Source organism: Rhamphochromis longiceps, linkage group LG22 (assembly GCF_057381845.1).
Source record: "Rhamphochromis longiceps isolate RC_006_pf linkage group LG22, R_longiceps_female_GT1.1, whole genome shotgun sequence".
In the NCBI taxonomy this organism is placed as follows: Eukaryota; Metazoa; Chordata; class Actinopteri; order Cichliformes; family Cichlidae; genus Rhamphochromis; species Rhamphochromis longiceps.
In genome coordinates this window covers 34462187-34481581 of record NC_140577.1, presented here as the reverse complement: position 1 = coordinate 34481581, position 19395 = coordinate 34462187, and the positions used below count along the sequence as shown (strand labels likewise).

The 19395-nt window shown below is 51.5% G+C and overlaps 1 protein-coding gene across 1 annotated transcript; it reads left to right on the top strand.

The window, feature by feature from the left end:
- Nucleotides 1–17745: 17745 nt before the first annotated feature.
- On the top strand, nucleotides 17746–18660 carry LOC146644395 (cyclin-dependent kinase 3-like). The gene has a single exon (XM_085395429.1). It carries the CDS (start codon nucleotides 17746–17748, stop codon nucleotides 18658–18660), a length of 915 nt encoding a protein of 304 aa, XP_085251555.1.
- The last annotated feature ends 735 nt before the right edge of the window (nucleotides 18661–19395 follow it).

Genomic DNA, 19395 nt, shown 5'->3' with positions numbered 1-19395 from the left:
AGCGACCGTGGCGATCAATTCCACTCTCGCTGTGACTTTGCGTTCGAGGCTGAGGTAGGCTTCGTGCGACGTTAACAGCTTGGCGTGCAGTGGACTAGGGTTGTCGAGTAGCCAGGGTACAATGTGGATGAATTCTGGGTTTTTCAAATGATAATTGGTCAGGACCTTGTCCTGGAAAGAGGTCAGTTTACTCCGGTGTTGCTTGACGAAGGCGCCCTTGACCGAGGCCCTGTACTCGCTCCAGTGTCTCGGGTGGCTGCGATCCGTCACGTCGACGAAATGCAATTCCGTGAGGTACACCAAACAGAGTTTCTCTTTAGCGGTCAGCATTCCGCGTCGCTCTTGGGATAGCTCGCAGCACAGCCTGTTGAGATGAACGTGGATCTCGAGCAGTTTGGCCACTGTGTCCAGCGCGTGGGGCAGGTCCTCGGTCACATCTTTGACTTTCTGCGAATTGATAGACATGGAGGAAAACAGCTGATGTCTGTTTTTCTCGCCGGCCACGTTGACGGAGGAGAAGAAGAAAGGCGTGTGGAAATGCGTCTTTGTGTTTTTCATGCGTATCACCACCGTGAGCGGGTTGGCCGCGCCGTATATGTAGCAAGTCAGATTCTCGTTGCTGACCGTGAACGGTTTGGTCGACGTGACGCACGTTCCCAGCATCAGCGAGACGGTATCGAAAACGCCTCGGAAATAGGACTGGAGCAGATACTTTGCGTTAGACGTGTAGTTGGCGCTTCGGCTCGGATTCGACGAAAACTCTATCCTGGTGTTTTTGTACCCGTGTTGAGAAGACAATCTCTTCTTGTCCGAGACGAAGCGCAACCTGCTGAGCCTCCTGGTCTTCGTGGTGTTAGACTGCAATTGTCCGTATCGTCTGTGCCTCTCGGAGAACACCGTGGCGTTGAACTTTTGATTGCCCACGGTGTTGACGTGTAACACGTGCAGAAGTACCCCGTTTGCCAATTGTACTACGCAGCTCCCCGTTGTTCTCAGAGTAGCGTTGGCGCATTCGCTTAGACTGTCGCCAGCAGAGACGTTTTGCCATTCACAGTGTTCCTCGAGGGTCGTCGCCAGAGCGTTCGGACTGGGCTCTGTACGGCTCAGGTTTGCGAAGCCAGCGGCAAAAGGTCTCGTTGCACTCGAAGTCCAAAAGCCACAGGGCCCCGAGCCAGCAGAGTCGCGATAATCGGGATTCGTATAAGCTGTTGTTGAGCGTATGTTGTCTGCTGCGCTTACGGTGGTGCTCGGTCTGCCGAGGTGACACCGGACACGTCGTCCGTCGCGATACATGTTCTCTGCGGTATCGGTCATGGCGCTTGGAGATGGGGTCGTGTCGCCCGTGTGCGAATAGAGCCGCGCGCAGTTCCACGGGGCACAGGGCGAAAGAGTTTTGCGGTGTGGTGAAGAATCGTTCGACGTTGTGCAGCAAAAGCCGTCTATTCCCCGAGTACACCAAGACCAAATGAGACCAAAGCAATTCCACCGCTACCTTTGTGTCCACCGAAACGTCGGGCGACCTAGCTACGTCTCCCCATTCTCGAGGCGGGGAAGCCGAAAGGTTGTCGATCAAATATTCCGCCGCTCTGAGCTCGTACGCCAGCGTGGGGTCCGGTGGGCAACTAGCCACGCGTCGCAGGCGCGATAACAGCGATCGAGCCGTACAGCCGGCTCGATCGTGACAGTCGGCCGCGAAACACAGCTTACAGTAAAGCGGCAGCAACGCGTCGACGTACTTGACAACACACGGGCCCTTTGGCACTAGGGCGGAGAAGTGCCCGTGCCTAGCTTCTTGGAAAGGAAGGTACGATCGGGCTAGAGGCGACCACACGTACGGACCGTTTGTCAATTCCCTGTGCTTTACCAGACATTCTATTAAGGCTTCGTCGCACAGGCGAATTTCACGCTCGGTCGCACGTTCCAGCTCGTCCACCAAGTATCTCAGAAAGCCGTCGTATTTCAGAATGCTCACGTGTCCTGCGGGCCGACGTCGGCCCGGATCCGACAAAGGTGCGCCCGAACGGTTCTTCGTCGCCACGGCCATTAAAGCTTGCTACGGCAAATTGTCAGATTGCGTGGAGCTCGAACGACCGACCGAACACGATGCCAAGCGACCTAGGGTGGACGCTCTGCCCTCGAACGCACAGGCCAAGCGCGACGGGACCACCGCTCTCGACGCGGAATACAGGCGTGTGTATTATGAGCTAAGGACTAGAGCGCTCGGGGATATGCGAACGTTGGTGAGAGAATACGTAGAACGTATGAGCACACCCTCTGCCTCTTACGACTTCATGAACATATACGGCATATGTGCGTTCAATCCGCCCGTCGCGCTTAAACAGAACCCGTCCGAGAAGCCCGTGTGTAAGTTCACGCGTGCTCAAGCGGGCCAGCAGCAGCACGACCGGCTAGTCTCCGTCACCGGGATACTCAATCCGCTCGTGGCGTCCAGAGTCCAACACGGGGAGTTGAGCCTGAGTCCTTGTCAGGAGGCCGATTATCACAGAGCCTTGGAGGAATACAGCAGAATAACCCCGCGCGCCAAGATGCGACTACCGAGGGTGTCGCACTCGAATCTGGGCAGTACATTGGGCAGCCTGGAACAACAGTTTATCTTTACGACGCGAGAGGACCTGCACACTTTGGGCTGTGCGTATCGTAGGATCGTGCTCATGGTAGAACTGTTGCATCTCAACACACTTCATTTCCTTCACGCTTGAGAGAGAGAGCGATGTGAATAAGCACACTCGTGTCCGAGAAGTATTGAGTTTATTACATTTAGGTGTACCACAGTCCCCTCAGCTACTCGTCCATCGTCGCCCATGAGACGGTTGATGTGCATCAAGTCCACATTGCGCATAATCTGATTGCGTGCGCGCGTGTGCATGTGCGCACCACATCTCGGAGATATATAAGCAGTTACCCTGTGCACTATCATTATTAATTCTTTGTGAATCACCTGGAACCTACACGTGTGATCGACCATGGAAACTTTACTCTCCACCGATCCTCAAACGTTGTACACGGAAGAATGCGCCGCTCTGGCGCTCAATCTACCCGGTACTCTCGCAGACGACCCCTGCGCAAGCACTGTGTGGAATCGAACGAGGACCACGTTGACGTTCGCTGCCTGCTATCCACGTTTGCTAGCTTCTACGAATGAGTTCGACAACGCTGCTCGCGACATGCTAACAACGGCCGGGGTATGGGGCGATTTCAGAGACGCCTGTAAAGCCGCAATATCGTTGGTACACGCTGACAAATTTCCGGACACCGACGTAAAGGCGTGCCGTACGTATGTGTGCGAATGTTTCCCCGAGCGAGCTGAGCGCCAGACGGTAGACTGGCTTACCCGCGAGACGTGTCAGATGAAGGAGACGTACACGTTGTGTCGCACATTCTACTTTGGAACAGAGAATGAGAAAATGCCCGCCGCCCGCAAGATCGTCGACGCAATTTCGGTTCAGCCATACACAAAGTCGCGGTTGTTGAAGGAACTCGTCCGAGCGATGATGGTTTTGGCTCACATTCCGATGTCCTTCGGTCGTCTGAAGGGTATTTTCCTCAAAACCGTCGCGATGTGGTCCAAGCTCACCGCAAGATTAGAATCGTGCGCAAAAGTGACCCTGAAACTGTGCGGTAACGTGAAGCCGTACCTGAGGGTGAAACTCATGGCTTCGCTTCTCAGGGAGGTGTGGACGGCCGGTGGGATCACGCCGAACGAATTCCATCTCGACGACGAAAATCTACTGCTTTTGCAACCTGACCTGAGCTGTGACAATGTTTATTTTGCTCCAGACATAACTTTGGTGTGTAACCTGAAGAAACAATGTGTTGGAGTTGTACACAAACAAAGCCACTCCGATACCAAAGAAATGGAGACCGGATATTTCAACATGTTGGCGTACGCTGTCATGGAAGCGGCCAGGAGAACAAACGAGCGTAACGATTCCCCCACCGCTTCTTCGAGCAAAGCGACGACGTCGCAATCGGCATTCAGACTCAAGTATGTGAAAGTGGACGGCGTGCCCTCCGACAAAGATGATGTGTCAGACTACATGGAAATATGCACCTTGAGCGCTACACCGGCTAATGTGTACGGTTTCGCCATCTGGAACGAAACGCTCTGGAGAGAAACACGCCAAAGGCTCGAACGTTCCGACTCTAGCGGCTATTGAGAACAAACACTCGTGTGGCGGCCACAATGCCACAGATTGCAGCGACTAAACGATAGTGGGATATTGCAACATGCTGTATGTGACATGATGATTGTGTATGTCCTGAATAAAAAGAGAAACTCGATGGAACCTGTTCTTTTTCAACGTGTCTTTATTTATCACAAGCACAGTACACCGAACATACGGCAACAACCAAAATATCAAATCAAACACGACACTCCACTAGAACGAGTGTGGGGGTTTTTCGCTCTCAGTCCCCTGACCGAGAGCGAGAGTCCCCAGCCTCAATGTGCATGCTGGTGACTATAATGGCAGTCTAGAAATGTAGTATACAGTTTTCGATGTCTTGTGTTTTTGTATTATACTGAGTGGGACTTTATTATTGTGTGTAAGAAACCAATAAACTCTCTTGGGGTGTATAAATCACTTTATTGTATTATGCGTGATTAATAGTACATACAAGAATGATTAATAGTAGTACATACAAGAATGATTAATAGTACATACAAGAATGATTAATAGTACGTACGTTCAAGAAGATAAAGGACGATGCTCATATACAAGATATATAAGATGCGCATATACAAGATACACAATCCATGACAGCATGCAAAAGCTACTCTGAAACCCCCAACCCCCCCCCAAAAAAAACCAAAAACATAAACCACTACCAAGGAATATAAAGTCACTGCATTGTAGTATGCGTAATATAACCACATACAACACATAAACCAACCCAACAAAACAAAAAAAAATACACCATAAATGAAACCCCCATAAACCAACCCCAGAAAACAAAACATACACCAATACCAAGGAATATAAAAAAAAATCACTGCATTGTAGTATGTGTAATATAAAAGACCGCATTCAACATAAATGACCATGCGTGTGAACAAATATGTAATACAACATCAATGGCATTACACATAGACTAAACGTCAACATACCCCGTACTGCGGCACGTAAGGCAATAAGCACCTACTATCTCCTCTGTGGGAGTTGTAGGCGCATGAAAAACAAAAAAAAAACAACCCCAAAAAAAACAAAATAAGTACCCACAGTGGGAAGTTAGTGGGCACATCAGGTTGAAGTTAGTAGACACATTCGTTTACTGACAAACAGCATTGTTTGGATAGAGCTCAACAGGTAAAAATGCCGCCCCGTCACTGCTTGCCAGTTTGCACACAAAAAGGGTACCCAAATGCTCTTTCTTTACCGGGTTGATTGTTAGCATACTGGCAACACCTACGCCCAATGCAGATTTGGCGATTGAGGACGGAACAGTTGTCTCATACAGGGATGAGTCGTTCCATGGTAAGAACTTTGGTTCATTGGAGCCTAACCGTGTCAACCAAAATGCCTCCCCCATGATACCAGACACCTGGCCGTCACAAAGTATGGTCGTCGGCTTACCAACGCATACGGGCTGTCTGACAGTACTACGCTCAAAACGCAACACTGGCCGTATAAACATTGGCTTTGGTGGGTTGATGTAAATGCCATACACCTTCTTTTGACCATCAAGTTCAGTGCCAACGCGGAGTCCAGATGCACGCTCGCCCTCTTCTGTTATAGAACACTTGTAGTTGCACGCCATTCGGGATGGGTTGGTGACTGCATCCGCTGCCAGAATTCCGTTACCAACGAAGAATGGTTCAGGCTAGAAAAAAGGTAAATGGTCAAACCCAAACAAGTGACAATGTTACACACACAGCAGCGGGAATGCAAATGTCACCAAAGCCGATGCATAAGGTGGTATATTACCTTGTAAGCCGTTGTCCAAGTCAAAGGGGTCCATTGTTCCTTGGTGCAGTTGACACCTTTCCACTCAGCTTTATCCGCACAGGGAATCAAACATAGTGTGCCGTGTCGGCAATAGTTTATATCACCATCCTTCTGATCAGCCGGAATTTCATCGATGACACTGAGCAGGAGAGCGGCTGTTCTGTTGGAGACTTCACAACGGTACTCCTGTGCGGCGGCACCACCCATGCGAGGAAACACCAACAGACGAGCCGTCATTATGACGTTAGCCTGACCAGAAACCACGGTCCATGTCACAGGAGACCCCTCAATTGGACACTGTAACTCGACGTACGCATCGCGCTGCACAGTCACTTTCCTAGTTACGTCTGCTGACTTCAGAGGTCTTGGAGGCGCAGGGACAGGAATGGGTCCTGGAGTTGCAGGGGGTTCAGGTTTCTGAGCAGGCGCAGGGACAGGAATGGGTCCTGGAGTCGCAGGGGTTTCAGGTTTCTGAGCATTCAGGACTTTTTGAGGATTCAGGGCTACGGCTTGCCTCGCTGCCCAGAGGCCCAGTCGCACAACATAGTCCTTGTTAATTCCTCCCTCTAAAGGTGGCGGGTCCTCTAGAGCAGCTGATCCCGCTATAGCAGCTCCCTCTATAGCTGAGGTGCACAACAGGGCAGTTGCGATCCTGAGAACCCACATGAGGCCAGGCATCATGTCGAATGGGTCTCAAGCACTAAGACTTTGTGAAAGTCAACCAGTTAACAACACTGCTATTTATGCATATGCACACGAGTTGAGTTCGAGGCCAGCGAGTCCCGACCTACAGGTCGGCGGCTCCCGACCCGCGGGTCGGCAGGGTAATGTAGCCAGGTCGGCGGCTCCCGACCCGCGGGTCGGCCGGGTAATGTAGCCAGGTCGGCGGCTGCCGACCCACGGGTCGGCCGGGTAATGTAGCCAGGTCGGCGGCTCCCGACCCACGGGTCGGCCAGGTAATGTAGTCAGGTCGGCTGTGTTTTATGCGCATTCTGCGACCGTGCGCTGGGTCGGTGAGTGTTCCAGGTCGGGGAGATTTTGTGCTCTCAGTCTGTAAGGGTTCCCAGTCGGGGAGCTTTTTGCGCTGGGTTGGCAAGGTTTTCCCACAACGCCACGGCTGACAAAATGCTCTGAGTCGGCCGACAAAATGTTCTGAGTCTGTCTGTTTGTTTTTCCAGAGCATCCACAGTCCCAGAACAAGCCGGATCGACCGTAACCAACCAACCTACGCACACAAACACTACCATTGAAGATTGTGTGTTTTTTTTTTTATGTGAGGAGAATTGTGATTATTGGAAATGCGCACACTAAACGTGGTGCACAATGTGCTATACAGTGGTGTGTCTTTGTATGATGTGAAAGAGGAGAGAAAGCAGACTCAATAAAAAGAAAGATCCCAAATCGCTCTGTCAACTGCATTTATTTTAATTAAGGCTCATTTGAGGTCTTAGGATGAGAACATACACACAACATAGGGGCACAACTTGAGATATACTGTAGGTAAAAAACGATACACACACGAGTATTACGTGGCCGTGGGTAACATATACAACAAAGCAATAAACAATCCTGGGTTGTTGTTGGTGGTGGTGGTGGTGGTGGTGGTGGTGGCGGAGACCGACGTTAGTCTTCAAACACAACACCGGTCGCTTTTCCAAACGACATCCAAGGCCCAGGGTCGTACCAAAAGCCGGTGCCGTCACCCTGGTCCTCGAAGGCCATGCCTCTGTTCCGGTAGTACGAGACCTCGTCCTCGGAGTGGTACATCAGAGCCGGATCGCAGCAGAACGGGTCGTTACACTGGCCTTCGTCGTGACTGTCGGCATCGGTCTCACTCGCGTCGTCGCTCCCACACGCGTCGTCGGAGTCACTGGTGTCGTCGTCACAAGAACAACCCTCTTCGTGCACATAATTTTCATCTGTGTCAGACTCGCACAAAGACCCGGAGTTCGATCGAAGCGATGTGGCTTCGGGGGCGCGCTCGTCTATTTGCGCAGAAGGCGAACCTCCACCGTGGCCTACTTGACACCACGTGACTTGCGGCTCACCGCTTAGACTCGTCGAGACGTACGTCTTGGTGTCGGTCGTCAGGGTTGATGTGGAAAGCGACATATTCGGATGGCCGTAGTGAGACATTCCATTCGTGTCAGACGCATATGCTGTGTGGAGCGTTGGTGGTATGCACGAAGCCAGGCGGTCTCATTTATACACACATGCCCACCAGAACTCCGCCTTGTGTTTTTAGGAGTGTTCGAACGAAGCGCCCTCTGTGTGTGTGTGTGTGTGTGTGTGTAAGATTCCGAGCGATGTCATCCCAGGACCTCGTAGACCAAATTATTGCCACGCAAGCCTGTGGCGTTCGTTAAAACAGCTGCGGTTTGGTGCGGTAGTGGTCGGGACTAGCTCGGCGAACCGTGGCACGTTCGCCTGACTCCGGGTCGACAGCCTTCTGGTACGTTGCGCGCTGGCCGCAGCACCGATCCCCCATTGTTTGTGCTCGACTTCTCATCACGGGTTCCTCGGTCGTCATGGCCCTTAAGACTTTAGGCGCGCCCCGGTCGTTTGTTCGGCCGCGGCCCCGGGAAAAGTCCTTGTGCGTCGCCTCTGGCGTTGTCCCGGGCGGCACCTCGCGCAGGCCCTTAATGCAGGTGCGAGCGCGGTAGGTGTCGTACACCAACTTTGTGTGATCGAAAATGCAATCCCAAGATGCGCCCCACTGCGACAATGTCCAAGCTGATGTCTGAAGAAAGGCATTGTATGACATGCCCTGCAAGTGTTCGGCCAGAGCGTAGCACTTGTGTTTGTCTAGGAAGGTTCGGATGAAGTGTGACATTGACTCGGTCGCCATTTCGACGCGCCTGGTATGAAAAGGTGTAAAGCGTATTTTTATAGCTTGGGGTGGATGGTTAGTATGTGAGTGGACACCATCCACTAATACCCTACATGCGTTTTTTTAATGTAGTAGCAGCTGACTCTCGTCCAGTAACGCGTGACACCTAGTATCGTGTCGTCTTCATCGTCCTACTGTCCCATCCACATGCCTTCTTCCCCTGACGCCTGAGATGTAGCGTAATCGACGTGGTTGTGCGGTGGGTTCGTCTGACTCCTTCCGATTAAAGCGTCACAAGTGTCAGAGTTGAAGTACATTTCACTAGCTTCGGGTGGGTTCGTCGGACTCCTTCCGATTAAAGCGTCACAAGTGTCAGAGTTGAAGTACATTTCACTAGCTTCGGGTGGGTTCGTCGGACTCCTTCCGATTAAAGCGTCACAAGTGTCAGAGTTGAAGTACATTTCACTAGCTTCGCCGAACGCGTGAAATGTAGTCTCATCGCCGGAGCCGAAGTACAACGCGTGAAATGTAGTCTCATCGCCGGAGCTGAACACGTTGTTAGTGTTGCGTAACACGTAGGGTATAGTGTCATCGTCTTCATAGAGCCGGTCCTCCGCACTCCCTTGCCTTAACTCGTGTGGCGTGATGCTGTTAGCCCCCTCGTCCTCGTTGCCATCATCATCATCATCATCATCACCAACGACACCGTCGTCGTCGTCCTCGCCCTTGTCAATTAAGTCCCGTGAGTCCGCATAGTGGTCCAGAATGTAGTTGACGAGGAGCCGATGGCGTCTGGCGAACACATTTCCGTATCTGTTTGCTTCACTTTGACTCATCTTGAGAAGTTCACGTAGTCTCACGTTCAAACTTTCCGGAACATCACCCAACCAACCACTGACCAACTTGTAAACTGTCTGATCGACCACCGGGCGCCCTGTGCGGGCGTTAACCCGCGACATTCTAGCACAGTCCTCGGTTGCCGTAGTGTACTACTTCAACCTTTAATAGTTTGCCTCGCCTCATGCGAAAGCTATCGCGCTAGACCCATTTTGTGTTGTCTTCTGTATACCTTAAGTAAGTGTTATAACACTGCGCCCGGTCGGTGGGTCGGTCGGAGAAAGACCCGACCGACCCACCGACCGGACCCTGCGAAGGGCAGTACAAAAGCAGCGGCGGTGGAGCGCCAATGCTACACACTGTCACCATGGCACCTCGGAGGCGTGGGAGCGAAACTCGTCTGCAGATCCACGTTACCAAAATGCTGACGATAATGCGCCACACTGAACCGGAACATGTTCAAGGCGCCTTGAAGGGGTTGCGGGCTCAACATGAAACTCAGACCTCGGTGCGCAGATTCTACGACGCGCTGCACGTCCTGCAGGCCCTCAAAGTCGTGCCTGTGATGGAGATATGTATCCGACACAAGAAAAACCGAGATTGTCGTCTGCTGCACTACACCGAGGTGGTGTATCGGCACGTGCACAGTAATCCCGGACCCTATGTCCCTAGGAGTCTCTCCGTGACACTGAACGTCAAAGAAAGAAGGGTGTACGATATTTTAAATGTGTTACACGCAATCGGTCTGGTGTACCATGACATAAGACGCTACGTTCTGACACCCTGGCTCGACGAAAGCGCAGCTTATTGGTGGGGCCGCCTGTGTGAGTACTGGGGAGAGGTGGATCGCACGATGTTAATTCATCGTCAAGTGAGTATTGCAGCCGCAAACGCCGGGGTGAGAAGGAACGCTACGCCCAAGAAGCGCACGAGCTCCGGTGGTGCGCTTCACGTCACGTCAGCTGTACCAGAGGATGTATTACTGGACTCAGACCCTATGTTGGACAGTGTAAATGTGCACACGGGTCACGAGTGTGTCTACGACGAATGGGGTGTGTTGACAAGTTGGCTTTCGTCTAACCTAGAAGAACCCTATTCCGGAGACCAAACGTCGACTTTCGACCTCACACTGGAACTGGAACCGTTCGAAGTCACGGGGTTTGGGGCTGAGATGTGATATGTTTGTAGGTTGTGATGGTGATGGTGCATGTTCCCCATGTACATTGCGCAGTGTAAGCATGGAAAGAAGACATGTACCAAGTGTGTGTGTGTGTGTGTGTGTGTAAATTGTATTTATTATCTTGTATCACAGTAAAACTGACAATAAACCGAATCCCACACCAAGCAAAAGCAGCTTTCCTTCCGTTGACAGCCACGGCCGTTGGTGTACTCGGTCGAAGGTGTCCACGAATCCGTCCTGAAAAGAGCAACACGTGACAACAGATATGTGAGGGTTGTTGTGTCCATCATTGTAAATGCTTAAAAGTATCTACTAGGCAAAAGTGACGAAAAAAAAACAGTAAAGAAAGAACATACCCAACCATCGGTGCCAGCGAGCCAATCCATGTGATTGTCTGTAATGTAAGCCGCTATCGACACGCCGATCGCGTAAGCGCACTCGGGTCCCAAGGTTGACTTCGACGCTTGCAGTAACACTGTGCCGTAAGCCACAAGGCTTACTATGCGTCCCCAGTTTATAATGCCGTCTGAAAACAAGGTGCGTGCCACACGTGTGACCATTGGCACTTCGGCGGCGGTGGTCTGCAGTGAGAGCATGCCTGTGTGGACGTGCGTGTGGTTATTACAATTGCAAGTTTTTCAAAGTACACTACGTTGCTGTCCGCCAACGACACTATTGCAGATAGTCGTCGTGGAGAAACACCCAACACTTACCGCAGTATTCCGTTCTTTGCGTCCACAACACATCATGGACTGCACGTTTCAACACCCTAAATGCTCGCCCTTTATTAGCGACACACTGCTGGGTACGGTGTGTTATCGTTCCATCTATTACGGTCAAGAGCAGCGTGTCTACGCTATCTTGATAAGCAACCGAGGGGTTGTGTTCTGTCATGGCGTCTGCAACCCTGCGCTACAGTAGTGTGAGTGGTGGTGGAAAAAGAAGAGGCAGAAGAAACAAAAACAATACTAGGTTTTCCACAGAAAGATTGTTTATTGTGAACACGGTCCCTTAGTACAACAATCCGCTACACTCTATCGAGAGCTAAACGAGAGCACATGAAAACATAGGGAGGGGGGGGTGATATCAACTTGTGTAACATATGAGGTGCGAAGCGCACAGACATATATCAAATTGTAGAGGAAGAAAATGAACCGTGTTGTCTTTAGGATTTACACGAGTCGCAGATTTTCCAGTTTATTCTCCAAGGCCTTTTTCATATCACAGCACCAGGCATCATGACCAAGCGAAGGCAGATACTTTTCCTGTAAAGTGGTAACTCCACACACTAGGCATCGTTCCAGACCGGCCACGGAGCTGTAGCCCCGCTCGGCTGTGAGTACGCGACTCGGGAAGGCGAGTAGTCCTCTCCGGGAACGTTGCCGTCCGAGTTCGTAGAGTATCTCGTCTCTGCTGTATCTCGCGTCGATATACGGACAACGCTTACCTTCGTTGTATATGTAATAGATGTGCTCGCCCACAAAGGTGTCTCCTACCACAAAGCTGTGGAGAAACAAATCACAAGCAGCGCATTGGTGTTTGTCCCGAGTCCATGGCAGATGTTCCATGTTCGCCTTATCGCCTAACTCCGAGAAATCGCGAACGGTGCGAATGGCGGATGCGTCGGATTCCCATATATCGCCCAGTGCATAATAGTCTACGGTCCCAGGAACCGCCGCTTTGGTGAACAACGGCGCTCCCGCGGGCCTTGTCGCCAGAGTTGTCTTGATGAGAAACTGTTTCAACTCCGACGCCATGTCGGCACATGCTGGATGGTGAACGTCTCCCCTTTTCTGCGAGCACAGCACGCAATACCAGCACCCCGCCAGTATCATGTACTGCTCTTTTGCGAGCAGCAGGTGCAACGGGAAAGCAACTCGACCTTCCTGGAAGCGTAGCAGGCCTTCCAACAGCCGCAGTTCGTTCTCGCGTCGTTTGAACTTAGCCTTTAGGTAACGGCATCGGTGCCCTGTGGCAGCGTTACGAAGGACGTGCTCGTTTAGGCTTCTGTCGGCCTTTTTGTATCCCGACAAGACTATGTTGCAGTCTACGCATTTGTACGTGTCGTACGACCCTGCGATGTGAATCATGCCCGTGGCGTCTGCCATCCAACCGGATCCGAAGGTGGGGGGGTCGTTGAGATGCCGGACACTTTGGCTCAACCCGTCAGAGACGATAACACGTGGACCCGATGCGTCTATGTTCAGCCAGCACGGTCTCACCACGCGCTCTGAGGTCCGCGGTTGTGGCATCTCATCAAGGTCTCTTGAGTTACTGGCCATGGTGTTCTAGCGGTTGTAAGCGATGAATTCCTGGGTGTTAATCAGTGTCTTTGGTTGTCATCGCCGACCGTTTGTGTTCAGCTGAGAGTGCACTCCACAGAGTTTATAATAATCTGGCATTTCACAGTTTGCCATTCACAGTGATGTACAATGCCATTCACAGTGATGCGCAATGCCATTCACCGCGATGTCCATTCACAGCGACTCAGGGCATTCGTCCGCCGGCTCAGAGCATTAGTCCGCCGACCCGGAGCATTCGTCCGCCGACTCAGAGCGTTCGTGCGCCGACTCAGCGCATTCGTCCGCCGACCCAGAGCAATCGTCCGCCTACTCAGCTCATTCGTCCGCCGACCCAGAGCATTAGTCTGCCGACCCACAGGATTCGTCCGCCGACCCAGAGGATTCGTCCGCCGACCAAGAGGATTCATCCACCGACTCGAAGCATTCGTCCGCCTTCCCAGAGCATAAGTCCGCCCGCCGACTCAGAGCGTTCATTCGCCGAGGTTCACACAAAGCCGGTAACAACGCTTTGCAGCACAACCACACGACACTTGTTGTCGATCGCTGGGAGTGGACAAGGAGCAAACCTGTGGTCTTTCTCATCTACTCTGTGTAAATTACACAACAACAACAACAACAACAACAAAAAACCCCAAATATGAATACCGCCGTGGAACTACGAGCGAACAATGGTGAAACCGAGCTGGTGGTCACACAGACGATCGTCAAAACCCGTGTGTACACGCGGGACCGCCGTAGGCGCCCCGATCAAAACCCGTTGGGCAGGTGCTTGTGCCCCAAACGTTTCTTCGACTTAAAAGGGGCTATTTTCGAAACAAATATCTCGACCGGCCTAGATGCGCTGATTAAAGCGGGGATCCTAGCTCGACCTCTTCGCGTGTATTGCATTGGAGAACACATCGAGGTGACATATACTACGAACTCAGGATCGGTCTCGAGGGTATGGCTGTGCACAAACGAGACCCCCGCGGTGATACTAGCGTGGGCCTCACCGACTGAAGCCTGGTGTTGTGACAGCAGAATCAAAGAAGCCGTCCGGGATCGTAGCGGCACCGGGCAAATACGGGACGTGGAACCTACAAGAGACGGGCGAGGCAACGAAGTCGGCACGATTCCTCTTGTGTTACACGCCAACGATTATGGATGTAGTTAGTGATGAACGTGCCATTCGAACGATCTTTTTTTTTTTTTTTTTACTTGTTCATCCATGTGCATAATGTGTGAATGTAACAAGGAAAATGTGTTTATGTTCCAACCACAAATAAAGAAAACATACAGTCTGATATATCAAATGCGTTTGTTTATTTGTTTTCACAATGTGTATACATGACACAAACGCTTTGTACAGCAATGTCATCCGACCAGTTCTTTACAACCGCAGCAGGATGAAGCCGACAATGTTCGCAATGCTCTCTCTGCACAAGCGGTCGTCACAAATGGACCGGTGCACACCACGCAGTCCTCCGGCGCCAGTAGACTAGCCATGTCATTTAGCTCTTGTTCACTCACGCCCTGACAGTTCATGTCCAGAAGCAGATCTATCACAGTCAGCCGTAATGTTTTTGCGTTGACGGGTGCAATGTCTAACGTCTTGGTCATGGCCATTAGGCAACACGCTGCCACGCAGCGGACAGGCTTATATTTAAGCAGTTCTACGGTCAGGGCTCGTCGTGCGTACAATTTCATGGCTAAAGACCGTATACGCGGCTCCGTTGCGAATGCATCTCGATTCGCCGTCTCACCCACATGCTCTAGGAGCATGTACTTGCAAAGCACGCTGATCGCAGTCTCTGTGTGCGTGGGGAATAGGCTGCCTTTTAGTGTCACTGTTATCTCTTGCAGTTTTCGCCGTACACCGTCCACTGTAGTACATTGCTCGTCGTCCTCGTCACAGTTGGGGTCCGCGGTAACCGCTTTCACAGGCCAGCGATACGCGAGACACACATGCTGCAACCCCACGGTCCTGAAAACGCAGTGCATGTGACACGAAAGCATCAAGCATGCCGCACGTGTAGATCTAATCTCGTGCAACAGGTCCTGGAGCTCGATGCCGTTTTGCAGTGACGTTACCACATGTCTGTCCAACAGATCGAGTGTGGCCGAAACCACCGTGTGCACATCCGCGGATGTGCAGAGTGGTACGATGTATGCAAACCACGACACCGCGGCCAGTCTGTAATTGTTGTACCTCTCCAGGTTTATGCCATGCAGGCCTTGGGCGTGCACCAAAGCCGCTGGTGCGTGGACACGGTGTAGACGAACTTGGCTCACGGCGGCCTTCTTCACATCCTCCATGGTCATCGACTGTAAGCCGAATTCCATGTCTGGCGTGGGAATGACAAGTTGGTCGTCGGTGTTCGCCGCACAGTCGGCCTTGTTCAGATCCTCCTTAGTCATCGACTGTAAGCCTAATTCCATGTCTGGCGTGGGAATGACAAGTTGGTCGTCGGTGTTCGCCGCACAGTCGGAGTTGCCACGAAGAACACATGTGTCAGCTGGTTGATTTACAGGGGCGCAAGAACCTAGTTTCCTCTTTCTGGACAACAGTCCCACAACCCGCTCTGGGGGCCCTTTGTTGCGATCCATTGTAACAAAAAGTAACAGCATAGGTCAATAGAAAGCTCACAACATGCACCACATCAATGTGCTCAACCTCAACTCAATACAAAACGGTCGCTGTAGGTCGGGAGAGTTGGAACTGCAGGTCGGGGGCTTTGGAACTGCAGGTCGGGAGCTTTGGAACTGCAGGTCGGGGGCTTTGGAACTGCAGGTCGGGGGCTTTGGAACTGCAGGTCGGGGGCTTTGGAACTGCAGGTCGGGGGCTTTGGAACTGCAGGTCGGGGGCTTTGGAACTGCACGTCGGGAGCTTTGGAACTGCAGGTCGGGGGCTTTGGAACTGCAGGTCGGGAGCTTTGGAACTGCAGCATGTACGTGGACGTAGAGTGGCGGAACGACGAAAACGCTCTATCTTTTCAGAGAGATTCGAAGGTGTTTCAGGAACAAGAGCTGTCAACTAAAGGTTCCTGCCTCGTACGAAGATGGAACCGTGACCGCGAGAGCTAGATGGACACCCGGGATCCCAATGGCAGTTCAGAAATACTGGAGCGACTGGAGTGACACTATCACCTGGTCTCTAGGCTGAAGGTGGCGATGGTTGTCTTTTATTTGAATAATGTAATCAAAAAATTGTGTACATATGAATAACAATAAAGTCTTCAATGTCACAATGAACCCAATGTCATTTGTATTTCTTTTGTCATATCAGGGTTTCGGTTATTGTTACATTACACACAGACGCAATAAAAAGGCAGTACACAGCCAATAAGTGTCCAGCAGGCAAGCCGGCGGGCATTATATATCGTCGACCTGCGGGGACGGCGGGCAGTAACGTGCTGTGCTGTGTTGCCTTGTGTTTGTTGATCATACATAGGGACGGCATGAGGGTTACATTACCCTACAAACGATGAGATACTACCTAAACCGCTTTAGATTCACTACACCTATATACTCAGAGAGCTTCACAAAGGACTTATTGGAACGACTCAGGGACAAGGCGTTGGTTTCGTATTCCACGGTGATCAGATCTACGGGCGACCAGACGCTTAGTGGTTTTGTTTATTTAAGAACGCAAGGTACTATCAACAGTGTGGACACGTACTTAAATAGCATAGCATCAAACTGCCGAGTAGAAGTAACACCAATTCCTCAGCGTGAGTCCGCCAACACCTTGCTCCGGGAGTACTCCGCGCTTGTGCAGCACGGCGGCGGTGTGCTCGAACAGCAACACGGAGAGGAATTCGATATCAGAGCGGTGACAAGGTATACGTTTGCCGCAACAGGCTACACTTCCACGGATCTATCGTGTCTGGTGGCCGACCTGGAGACATCCAACTACGTGTCGTGCATAGTATTATTGCAGGAAGATAGTACCGTGTGTGGGTTCATACATGCGAAAGATGCCAAGTGCTCGCGGCTCATTAGGAAATCATTAAGCGGCAACCTGATTATCGACCCAGTCGACGCGGGCACAACTGACGGGGACGCCATTGACTTCTACAAGTCTATAGTGTCCAACGGAAACGCTGCCGTTCTATGTGCGAAAGACCAAAGAACGGACGACGTGAACAACGTAATCGCTCCGACACACAGCTCCACTTCGACGGGGGAGTCTAAGTTGCTGGTTCGAAGATATCAGGTGGAAAACAAACCCGGGTGTTCTGATGTCATTGTTACACGCGATCCGCCAGCAGGCACACCGATACTCGAGCAACCAGAGTCGCAGTTGCTCGCTGTGATTTCCGAGACTCAGAAAGCCGAACCTGTATCGGCGAGCACTCTAGCTCGCCGCGCAACGGCTACAAGAAGAGCTAAACGATCAGCGGTCCGCCGCAGTTCCAATTCCAACAGTCGTCGATGGAACAGTGTGTTTTGCAGAGAAATTAACTGGTTGGCACGCCGTAAGCGTGCCACCGAATTACAGCCCATTACCTCGGCCGACATCGACACGTGCGAAACCACCAAGGCTCTGTTAAACATCAACACCTGCGAAGTGCTTCTGCGGTTGTACCACCGCCATCGCTCTTTTGTCACTGTAGCGGATTAACATTACATGCGTCTCGCGTGACCGCCATGGACAAGTACGAGATTGTTGCACAGGTAGGCGAAGGGGCATATGGTGTTGTGTACCACGTTAAGTGTCGCGTTACCGATCAACGCTATGCGTTGAAGTGCCACCGCAATTACGAAAACGGCACTATGACGGACTCCACCGTCCGGGAACTGTCTTGTCTATCGGCTTTGAGAGGCCATCCTAATATAGTGGAGACGCTGGACTGTTTTCTTCACGATGGCGAGATAGCAACGCTCATGCCCTACCTCCCTTTAACGCTGTTTGAGGTGATATACCAGGGTCGCTATCACTCGGGCCTGTTGCCGATTACGTTCATCGGCCGTTTCTCTCTGGAGATCGCCGACGCTCTGGCTTACATGCACGGGCTTAACATGATACACAGAGATCTGACACCCGCTAATGTGTTGCTCACAGCGGACACGCTAACCGTGAAGGTGGCAGATATGGGCCTTTCTAGGTATGCTGCGAAGTCCATGAGTTCTGGGTTGGTAACGGAGTCCTACAGAGCCCCGGAATTATTTGACACAAAGAAGGAGGGTATCGCGCAGTACACCTGCGCTATCGACATGTGGAGCCTGGGCGTGCTGATAGTAGATGCCATGGAGGCGACGATGACCTTTCACAGTAAAAACTTTCCAACGTATAAAATCATCAATGAAACTCTCGGTCGCGACGACCACGACGACGAAAGCATCTGGAATCCCATGTGTGTAATGCCCACCCTGATGCGGTGTACAGAGGTGAAGAGAATCGCGTTGGCATTGCTTCAGTACGACCCGAAGCGCAGACTCACTGCGCGGACGTTACTGGATGACAGTAGATGGAAACGGATCGCCGCCGCGATCACCGATGTTGATATTGACCGTGTGAAACGTTACGCTGGCATTCAGCGCACAGCCTGTAAATCACACTAGTGTGCATTTATGTTGCGATGTGAGGACGCTCATATGTATGTGTATGTGTATGTTTGTGCATTCATACAATAAAGCATCTCACTCCCTTTGTCATTGTGCTGTCATGTTTGTTTTATTTGCGTGGAAGACAAGATTGTTATGCATACAACCAGAGTCCATATAATACCACATGTTGACACTGAGCAGACCCCAACAGCGTCGTTGTTCATATGTAGAGACGCGCAAACAGTGGCAGGAGCAACACTTTTGCGTCGAGTCCTCCGTTGCGGCTGGCGTCGGAACGGCAAACGTTGACTTTGTTGATCGTGGCTTCTATCCTGTCAACTGTGAACATATACCATGGTAATTAACACGTAGTTTATATATTACACAAACATACACACGTGTGGCATTCGGCGGGCTTACGTTTGGCTAAAATGGCATACAGCTGCACCTTGGTGGTGTCCACGGGCTGCAGGGGGACCAATTTGGGTATGGCAATGCGGCAGTCGTCTGTGCACACTAAGGATGAAAAGAGTGCATTGTTATTTTTTTTTTTTACTCGACACCCCATCCAACAACCGTGTCGATATCGTGATATCGCAGAGGGGGGTGGGGGGGAAATATGTGCTTACTACGTACAGCGAGTGGTAGTCTGCGGTGTCATGTGCTCGGGTTCCTCTGCCGTGCTCCCAGTGGCAGGATCATCGATTGGATCAGCGTCGTCCGGATTACCGTCGAGAGACCGACTGACTT